At 31.7% G+C, this 11321-nt stretch overlaps 1 protein-coding gene across 4 annotated transcripts in view; it reads right to left on the minus strand.

The window, feature by feature from the left end:
* Positions 1 to 893: 893 nt before the first annotated feature.
* Positions 894 to 11321, minus strand: part of LOC105360203 (peptide transporter family 1) — a 16018-nt gene continuing 5590 nt past the window's right edge. For all 4 annotated transcript variants that reach the window (XM_011497039.1, XM_011497041.1, XM_011497042.1 and 1 more), the window contains exons 2-9: positions 11156 to 11234; positions 10611 to 10839; positions 8648 to 8922; positions 6735 to 6817; positions 4857 to 5270; positions 2850 to 3066; positions 2163 to 2743; positions 894 to 1107 (exon numbers count right to left, since the gene is read on the minus strand). In XM_011497039.1, coding sequence (XP_011495341.1) covers positions 979 to 1107; positions 2163 to 2743; positions 2850 to 3066; positions 4857 to 5270; positions 6735 to 6817; positions 8648 to 8922; positions 10611 to 10839; positions 11156 to 11234 — 2007 coding nt within the window. In that variant the 3' untranslated portion in view covers positions 894 to 978. The remainder of the gene's footprint in view (positions 1108 to 2162; positions 2744 to 2849; positions 3067 to 4856; positions 5271 to 6734; positions 6818 to 8647; positions 8923 to 10610; positions 10840 to 11155; positions 11235 to 11321) is intronic.

Here is an 11321-nt window from a genome sequence, read left to right on the forward strand (position 1 = left end):
CGTAATTCTCTAATTGGTCTTGTGTGCTATTATTTTAGAGTCTCGAGTTGATGAGTGATTTATTTGAATTTATTTATACATAAAATAGTTAATGTCTAATATTACTTATAGGAAAAACGCAGTAGACGATTACCATGAATGATTGAAATACTTTCATTTAATTATGAATGAATATTTTTAAAATTTCGATAGAAAACATTCAACTTCCATAATATGGACAAATAAACGCTTTTGTCTACTTATAAATACGAAAATAAAACAGCATATGATTAGAAAAATACATAAATACATACATTCACTTTGAATACAACATTTTCTCAAACAGACATATTCGTTATCACTTAGAAGATACATGCATATATGTACAAAATTTTGCATTTTTCATACTAGAAAAATACATTACACTTATACGTCATTTGATAGTTTTAATTTCAAAGTGAATTTGAACAGACTTTTTTGTCGCATATTTAAAGATTAGTTAAAAACTCTTACCGATATTAATGATAACCTACATTAATTAATAAAGTGTATAATTTAACATTTTAGTTTATTATTACAATATGAATGTATAGTTGTTTCAAATCGGGGCTACTATCGATTGCAACTACCATTACTTAAGTATTTTTAGTTTATACCGGCTTTAATATTAATACGTAATAACCGAATGATTGAATGCATTGATTTAAGATTATACTATATGTGAATAAATGATAATTTTTATTTTATTAAAACTTTATAATTTGCCATTATAATGCTCTATGCTACCAATATAAAGTTTATAACGGCAAAACAAAATTCTATTGTGACATATCAAGAGTAGCTCATTTACGTCGAGTTTTTGACTCCTAGTGATAGCTCCGAGTCAGGATAAATATACATTTTATCGTTTATGTAGACAAATTTCATAAAATCTTATCATTTAAGTGATAATGTTTTTTCTTGAGTTATTTTGCTATTTTAAAAATTTAAGGCCAATGTTTAATTGTGCTGCATGTTGATTTCTTCTTTGGCATTGGATATATCTATATATTTATAGAACTTCGCCATTATAGCGAAGACTAGCATGTCACCGAGCATTAACAAGGCAAATAGGAAGAATTCTAATACCTGAAACATAAAATTACAGCACGTATGCAGTTAATTATGTATTTATTGAGAGCATTGCAATTAAATAAAAACTTACTTTTGCCTCGTAATTATGCCGGCAAAACGGGTAAAAAGGAAGTGAAAAAAAAAAGAGTTAATAAATCTCAGACTGATATCATAATATGTAATTAAGTGATTGCATTTTAAAATTATTATCATTCGAGTGAAGGTTATAAACTATTTTATGACTGCTCAAGTCAATATAATCGAACATTATTAAATATTATATAATAAAATATAATACTTAATTTTTTATAAACATATTTTATTATGAATGTTTTCGTCTAATTTAACTTAATTCTAAAAGCTATAAAATTAACGCTAGTTTCTTAGTTCCATATTTCTTTAGATAAAATTTATCAAGCAATTCATATTGCTTTTGATAAAAATTTATCAAAGTATTGCATTTTTCACATGCTATAAGCAACCTTACACATAAATAAAAAATATATAAGTGTTACCGTAAATTCATTAAACTTTTATCGTCTGTACAATTCGCATCATCTTAATAGACTTAATTAAAAAATGTAATTATAAATGAAAACTTTGTAGGAAAATCCGGCGGTAATATCATTATGAGCAATCTTTTCTCATTACACACCTCAATATAAATATAGTTTCTTGTTAATTAATTTATCATCACTCGTATCAATTTACATGATTATTATTATTATTATTATTTTGCAATAAAATAAATTATGACAGACAAAATTAATAGGCCGTTAATGTATTATTGCTATTATTAAATGGTAGGTGGTGTAATTGTACTGTTTCGTAAAATAAAATAAGAGCCAATGTATCATAAAATTAACATAAAAAATAAGAATTAATGGTGATATAGATTGAACGTCTCTAGAACGACAACGACACTGTTCTCTTTGTCTATTGACTTCACTCAGCGCCATCGCTTTATCATTCGTTAAAATCGATATAATCAGCTAGATCGGGGACATTTAACGACATCGCCTCTCAGACTTGATCAACACTCTTAAATCTCGCCCAACGATCTTTCTCACCTGTCGCTGGAAGAAGTGAGCCTCGGCAATGATGACGACAATGAGATTACCAAAGGCAACGGTAAGCAGAAAACTGGCCTGAAGTAGCGACTTCATGCTGGCCGGCGCCTGCGTAAAAGCGAATTCAAGACCCGTGATCGAGAACATGATCTCGCCCATTGTTATGACGATGTATTGGGGCAGGAGCCAGAACATGTGGATCGAATTGGGTTCAACGATCGTCACTTTCCGCAACACCGTCGATTTGTCGACGACCTCGCCGACGATCGTGTATACCCCACCGACGTGGAAGCTCATCTCATCGACTTTAAAGTCGTCCATGAATATCTCGTACTTGTGGTGATTCATCTCGATGAACTTGGTGAAATTCGTTTTCTTTTTTATTTCGAATAAGTATTCATCGTTGCCGCCGATCAGCTTGAGGGTCCTGTAGTTGACGGTGTTGGAATTTATATCAATGAGAGCTCGCACCAACGGGTCACCCGTCTTCGACTTCTCGATGCTATCATGGAGGACGGGACCGAGGCCCGATCTAGTTATAGACCACGATTGGGCTGTTTTCTCCTTGACTATCAGAGTCCCTGAGAATGGAAGGAATTCGTTTATTAAGTCACTTAACGACTAAAATACTATGATAAGATAGATCAATGATTGAAAATGCACAGTCTTAGTACTAATAATACGCACCGGTGAATATTTTTTTGCTCGAGATTTGACAATCGCCGTATTCTGCCCTGAACTCGAGCGACTCGACTCCATTAACTGGAATACTAAGGTTTTCGTACATACCGAGGCTTTCCAAAAAAAACTTATGCTCGTCGATTGTTATCGAGGCATTGCAGTTCAGTGTGTTAAATATCCGTATTTGTGCCAAGCCAGTCGATGGTTGAACGACATATGTCGGCTTAAATTCAATAAATCATAAATTAAATTATATTAATGCCAATGTGATAATCTATCGATTATTGCTAAATTTAAGCTTATAAAAATTTATCGCCAACCGGCTTTTCTTAATCGTTCGAATGTTACATACGACGAGTTTATTAATTTAGAAATAAGTGGTATTGATTAGCTTTCGATGATTTATTTTAGTTTATCAAGAAAGCAGGACTTTTAATCGCACTACTTATACCGTTCGCATAAATATATAATTAACATTGATTACCCTTAATATGTACTTATTGCGCAAGTAAAATGCCGACTATTTATTTTAACACTTGCTCAAGTCACCAAACGAACGTTTTAATTAGAATTTTGGCAAAGTATTCAAGATAAAACAAAACAACAGAAACAACAACAACAAAAAAAACAATTTTTTTTTTTTTTTGTTCAATTGAACTAGAAATATTTCATTTTAAATAATATTCATTTTAGATAATAGATTTTTTTTTTTTTTTTTTTTTTTTTTTTTTTTTTTAATTAATATGCTAATAATGTACTGTCAGAAATTAACAGTTTTTAAGAGCACAAACGAATGAGAATTATGAGAAAATTTTCATAAGGCTTCATTGGTTGCTTCGCATAGATTATTCAATAATATATAGACAATAATGTAGCACTTATGTTAAAGTTAATTGCAATACAGCTTTAATGCGCTGAATATTTGTTAAGAATTCAAACAAACCGAGAGACGGGATTTAAAATTTAACGAATAATTCCATAAACTCAAATAATTTTATAGCACTGTTATAATATTAACGATGAAATTCAATTTACCTTTCTCGCATTTGAATTATAGTTTCATTTTTAAGTCTACTGCGTTCCAATTTATGAGAGATATGCGTAGAATGCATGCTTTTCATAAAGAATGATTCATAAAAATATATTAAATAATATCTTATCGTTCTGGAATTACTCAAGCTTATAATTCTTAATCATAAAACTTAATCTTAAATATTTAGCGCATCTGATTATGAAGATATCAGCATAGGAAACGTATGATACTTCTCGGTCGCTCAAATTATATTAATCCGATTTAATAGAAATATCATCTGAATCATAAATATCCAATCAAATAAAAGGAGAAAAAGTACTTTATTCTAACAGTCTAAAATGATTAATTTTTGAAATTTTATCGATCATTTTGACAGTTTTGTGATATGCATTAATAAATTGTATTTACAAATTATAATATCGTTTAAAAAGAAATATTTTTATAATACAGCATTATTAAGCACTTTATTCTTTATTATTTCGAAAACATTAAGTTTATTTATTTACATGATAAAATAATGATAAAAAAATTATAAAACGACTAAACAAACAGTCCTACACTAATTACTATAGTTGGAGTATTTTTATTCCAGTCTTTTTTTCTTTTTTTTTTTTTTTTATCAGGAAGCACCCGCATAAAGTTTGACTTTACTTATATTTAATGACCATATATTAAAGTAAAACGAAAAATGCTTACATTTTCTTAACGTGCATTTTCTTTCAAAATCACGACAATACTATATCGCGTTGCACAATACCTAAGCAAATAATCACATAGGTACGACTTTAATAAAGCTGCTACAATTTTGAAAATTAATTAAAACATTATCTTCAATTATCCATCCATTATCCGTATTAGAAACTGAATACAATTGTCAATTTAATCTTTAGAGCTTTTGTTAATTTATTCAGCAATTAAAAATCCCTAGATCCAGTAAAATTTTCAAATTCGAACTCGAACTCTGTGTTCCAAGTACGTACCTCGAGATTGTACTCGACGATGCCGGAAATGGCAAAGGACAGGCTCGCCAGTAGTCCGCCAACAGTGATCTTTCTCAAGGGTGTATTAATATACAGAAATTTTTCGATAACAGGATACACGCATATCTGGAACACTGGAATAAAGATGATAATGAAGAGGGGATTGACGACCTGAAATTGATCGGGCTTGACGAGGTAACCGAAAATCTCGCCGTTCATACGCGTCGCCTGGAATGTCCAGCGAGAACCCTGTTGGTCGAATAAGGCCCAAAATATTGGTAGTGGTATGAAGAGCTTTAAAACTTTCAAAACTGACTTAATGTCCTCGATCGTTTGCTTGCTGTAACGATTGTCCGAATGGTCCAGCCAATTGTCGCGCTTTTCCTTTGACTTTATTTTACGGAAGATAGCGTACTGCAACAAACAGATAATATCGCTAAAGCATATTATATTTATGCCGTGTGAGTTTGGCGTTTGAGGTCAAACGTTGAGCAGCCGGTCTTACTCTTTTTGCAATAACGAGTTAGTCGAGCGCACGATTATTTCACCAATTCAAGTATTGCTTATGCAAGCATACGATATTAGTTAATCTAACGAATGTTGCTCTCTTAGTTTATTAAATATTTTCCCTCTTCGTAGGCAATTAAACAAATTTGAGCTTTCGTGGTTTTAGTACTTAATTAGTTTTAGTACTTTCTTTATAATAATAATAATGATAATAATAATAATAATAATAATAACAATGGGAATTATTATAATTAGCAGTAAAATTAGAAAGTGCTTTTAAAACGTTTAAATGCATTAACTGTCTACGATATCGACAAATCAGTTAATTGGTATTTAAGAGACAGTTAATGCATTTAAACGTTTTAAAAGCACTTTCTAATTTTACTGCTAATTATAATAATTCCCAATACTGCTGTTATTATCATTATTATTATCATTATTATTATTATCATTATTATACTAAAACTAATTAAGTACTAAAACCACGAAAGCTCAAATTTGTTTAATTGCCTACGAAGAGGGAAAATATTTAATAAGATATAAAATGAATAATGGGAGATTATCATTTCCAATGATATGTCACATAAATTTGAAATTATAAAAACTTCACTTATCCGATGAAATCTTAAGATCTCGCGCAAACGTAAAAAATAAAAATTAAGATCCAATCCATGAAACAATTATTAATTTTCTTTAACGATGAATATATTTCAAGCACGATAAAACGTCGTTTTAAACGTTGATAATTTTTTAGAAAAATTGAAGACAATTTTATATAATGAATTTTCGTTATAAATGTTTACAAGTGTTTTCAATTTTTATCATTATGAATATTCGGAAAATGTGAAATAATTAAGCCTGCCGTTGAAACTTCTAAATTGATAATTAATAGATCACTCGAGTAATAATTTGCTCTGGATATGAAAAACAATGGTTATGATTTATTTATTAAAATTCGCCAGTACATGTTTCGTTGCAGGCAACTTCGTTAACTCACAAATTATATGCTGAATTACTTGAATCGGTAAAGCTTTAAGCACTTACGTAAGGCAAAATAAGTTAAACCCTCTTTCACTTAATTATAAATGCAATTCTTGTACGCCATATAATCAATATATTACGCTTATAATTTAAAATTACTTTGTTTTACGTCATGTTTCCTCTATTGCAACGTTGAAATTCTTTATTTAATTGTACAGTCATACAGTTAATTTATTATTTTAAGGGCTAATATTTTAATCCAATTGATTAATCTACATGTGCCTTGCATAAATGCAATTAAATTAATGCGACAGCTTTTATACAACTTATGTAATTTTCATTCGGGCACATGTATTAAAATAAGCTCATTGTAGAAATGTGGATACTTACACAGATGCAGCTAGTAACAGTGAAAATGACATTGCCTTCGGGCTCTTTTATTCGATACAGTCTTTTACCAGAAAAAAATATCGCTGAAAAATTATAGTAATTATCAATTTAGTGAATTTATAAATGCACACATGTATATTGGATATATGATTTGTTTGTATTTCAAAATGTACGGTTGTAAAGCTATGTGATGTTGTTACGTAAAGCCAATAAAACCATCATAAATATCACATTAAAATGATTATATAAAAATGGATAATTATACCAGTACATGTGCTTTTAATGTATCGAATAGTAAAATTAAAATTAGAATTAATTGAAAAGGAATTTAATTAAAAATGTAAATTAATTTTGTATATACCGAATAAGTTCGTTTATTTTATTATCCATCTAAGCAATAAATTTCATTCGTTAAAATAATCAAAATACAGAGATATTGTATAATTTACAATTAAATATGAAAATGGAATATAAAACGTGGTTAATGATGGTTAATAAGCAATATTCGGTACATTCACTTTTCATCCATACATATCAATGACTGTGTTATTCAAACAAAGAAGAAAAAAACAATTTATTTGTAAAAAAGATTTTACCCCTTGATTATTAAAAGTATACGCATTTATTTGTCATACTTTGCAGTAATTATCGATATACAAAATTAACAAAATAAACGTGGTATTAAAGTTTAAAATTTTTCTAACTAATAGTGGCAAGTCAACGGAAAGAAAAAATGAAAAAAAGAGAAAAAGAGGAACGAAAGAAGAAGTTTCTTATTAATTAAATTTATAATTTACCAACGTATGGAAAATCGAACAATTAAAACTCGGTAAATCAATTTATCAATTTTAAACTAAATACTCTAGTTTATCAAACAAAGAGCGTTGCCGACAAAAAAAAAACTCTAAAAATCAAGAAGCTTGAATAGATTCTTCTTATAAATATAATTACGATCGATTCAGTTAGCTCAAAGACAATAATTATCTTGTAAAAATATATGTTTTTATGAAATCAATCATTACTGTCTTTTATTATATAGTTAACTAATGATATAATATACAGATATATAAATTTCAATTATGTAAGTGCAAATAGAGAAGTTTTCCAATTCAGGAGTTATGCATTCGATTTGTTATCAAAATGATCTATATATAGCAATGATGGATCTTCATTTTATAAATGAACCGACTCGTTATATAAATTATTTCAATTTATTTACAAATTCAAAAGTGAATTTACATAAAATATGAAAATAGTAGCACAGATTTTATTAAATAACGTCATTGATTTGCGGACAATAGAAGAAGGTAGGAAGGATCGTTAAAATGTCTTAAGACTTATTATTCTTTTTTGCTCGCGGAAAAACCTTTTAACTAACAGCCTTTCCTTCCTGTGCAAATAAAAATCTTCATGGCATAAATTATAAAATAATGGCAATACATTTATAAAGCAACCCTATGCTTTTGTTCATTTCAACGACATTTTACATTTGAATTTTATTTGAATTTGAATTTTGTACATAAGACTTTTGATTGCCCGGGATAGTCGTTCGCGAGCTATTCGAGAAAATAAAATATTGCAAAGAGCAAGGAAAGGAGCTTGCGCGTTCGCATCGTATTGTGCAATTTCAATCGGCAGGAAAGGAAAATATCCTTCATTAGCTCGAATGCCTATTTTTATTAGCCGAAGTCGGTCATTTTGACTACGCGCTGTTCTTTTCTTAGAAGCACATTTTCCATGGCCGCACTAAACCGCGTGTATGCGACTCGCCCAATAATATCCTACCAATGATGCACTCGTTTACCAAAAAGAAAAACAAATAGGAAAAAAAGAGAGAATACAGAATGATAAAATAAAGAAAGTGAAAGAAAGAAAGAGAGAAACGAGTAGCAAACTTAATACTACTCTCTTACCTACGGATATAATCATGAGTACAGCCGGTATGAAAAAGGCCAGCGAGTAGCACGTGTTCTCCCCGAAGCAGGTGACGTCTTTGCGGAGTATCGGAGTGATGAAGGTGGACAGGAGCGAGCCCGAGTTTATGGCAAAGTAGAAGAGTGAGAAGAAGGTGGACAGGTAAACCTCCTGCTCGGGCAGCTTGAATTGGTCGCCCCCGAAAGCCGTGACGCAGGGCTTAATGCCACCAGTGCCAAGGGCTATCAGTATCAGGCTCAGGATGGATAATTCTCTAGGGGGAAAGAAGCAGCGGAGCGTTGTTTTTTTTCTTTTTTTTTTCCTTTGCAGAATCTCGACGACTCGCATTTCACTTTATGATTACTTTCATTAACGGAGGATTTTTTTTTGTATTTTTTTTTGTTTTTGTTTTTGTTTTGTTTTTTGTTTTGTTTTTTGTTTTGTTTTTTGTTTTGTTTTTACGGGCCTCGATTGCTAGCACAATAATCCTTACGATCCTGCTGCCTTCCACGCAATGCTACAGAACTTTTGATCGTTTCAGGCACTCCGGGCTGCCCGGCAGTACACTTATTTGCATGTACCAAATATTACTTATATTACTTATATTATTTACGTGACATTAAAGTCGTCCTTACATTAAGCCGATAAGCTCGCTACATCTTAATTTATTAGCTCCTAGTATTTACAGTTGCGCGTGTTGTATAATGCGCCGTTAAATAATGAATTACACTCTAATCGACTAATAATACAAATCAATTAATGAATATTTTTCTTTTCCCTTTGTCTCTTTTTTTCTCTCCAAGTTTCGACGAGCCTAACTGTATTATTTATGCGACGAAGGACTCGTAGATATTTTATCTAATGCGAACGATGTTTTAGAATTATTTTAGAAATTAAGAACCTTGTAACACTGCTGCAACGCGACGAGAAAATCGGTAAAAAATTATAAAAAAAAAAAAAAAAAAAAAAAAAAAAAAAAAAAATATATATATATACTGAACGACTGATGCATGATGAATTTTCCCGACAATGAAATATTTGCCAATTGAAAATTAAAGTAAAATTGACAATTGCATCGCCAATCAATTTACGAGAAATAAAAGAGAAATCAGTGGATCGTGACAGTCTACCTATAAAGACCTTGGAGATTACGTGGACGTCGCGAAAGTGGTACACCTGCCGGTAGCCGAACACAAATTACTTTCCGAGGAGTATGTGAGTGATCGATGCTTATGATTTATCCGCGACTTTCCATCCCATAATTTAATTGAGAAAGAAGCTATTGGAGAATAGATTGGAGAAGAGATTGGAGTCGTAATTATAATTGAGAGTATCCGTAAAAAATAAAATAAAAATAATGACAATACGTGGATATTAAGTAAAAATATTCTTAATCTAAAGGTAAGTGCATCTAATTACATAAGGAAAATAAAGGGTTCTTTATTCTATAATAAAAGTAATATCTTTTGACATCGACCTAAGTATTATATCTCGAAAAATTTATTTAAAAATGTAATAGACGAGTAAATAAAGGAAATAAGAATTAATTAATAGTTTCGTAGGATAAATGAAAAATCGAATGATAAAATTGAAAAAAATAATTGAAAAAACGAAGAAGAAGGAATTTCTTGCATTCCCCCTCGTCGTGTATTAATGAATATAATAATTGCACGTCCATAGTTTTCCAATATTTAGTCAAGGATGTCTGAAACGAGTTTTTACCCCGTCCATCCGCCAAGTGCAAGAGGCAACTTTAAGGCGCCATTTAAAGGCAGCCACGATCTACGTCAGCAATTCGTCCACTGTAACGTGTAAAATCTTCGCCGAGGATGGTCACTCGATCAGCGAAGCGGAGGCGGAGACGCGGAGACGAAAAATCGGTCCTCGTGCCAAAGGCAAACGAACCGCCGCCTAACGCAATCGTGGTAGAGAACGAAGAGCTGCGATCGCTTCGGTAATTACCTGACTGGGAGGCTGAGGGTCTGCACCGAGCTCACGGACAGCAGCAGCTGGCCCAGCGCGTAGACGCAGCTCAGGTAGAGGATCGTCCGGTACTTGCCGAGCCACGAATCCGCGATCATCGCCCCCAGCAGCGGGAAGAAGTAGGCGAGCATGGAGAACGTGTGGTACATGACCGTCGCCGTGTCCTCGTTGTACATGAGGACGTCGACGAGATAGAGCGAGAGGGCCGCTAAAAATGTTCACATTTTCACATTACTTTTCCGTTGATTTTGCTTTGACTTTTGGGCCCCGATTTCTAGACGCGCATTCTGCTTCTCTCTAAACGGGTTGTCCGCCTCGGGGACTAATCGCGATATTTCTTATTCATTTTATTCGCCGTACTTGTACATGGCCATGAAAAAAGATATTTCGTGGTAGCGATGAGTTTAGGAAGATGCTTAACCCACAGCCGGAAATATTGAAAAAATTTTATTAAACTTAATGCTCGATCGGCATTAGTTCCGTCAGATATAGTGGAGTAGATATAAAGAGGCTGAGTTACTTACTTCGCATGCCATAGAAGGAAAATCTCTCGCAGAATTCATTGCTGATTATGAAGAATATGGATTTCGGGTAACCCATCTTCTGTAAAAATAAAAGAAATTAATTAAATAATAAAAGAATGAATGTATTATTAGCTTGATGATTATGTAAATGTTGTAATCCGCAGGA

This window comes from Ceratosolen solmsi, unplaced genomic scaffold, assembly GCF_000503995.2.
Source record: "Ceratosolen solmsi marchali unplaced genomic scaffold, CerSol_1.0 scaffold13, whole genome shotgun sequence".
Lineage (NCBI taxonomy): Eukaryota > Metazoa > Arthropoda > Insecta > Hymenoptera > Agaonidae > Ceratosolen > Ceratosolen solmsi.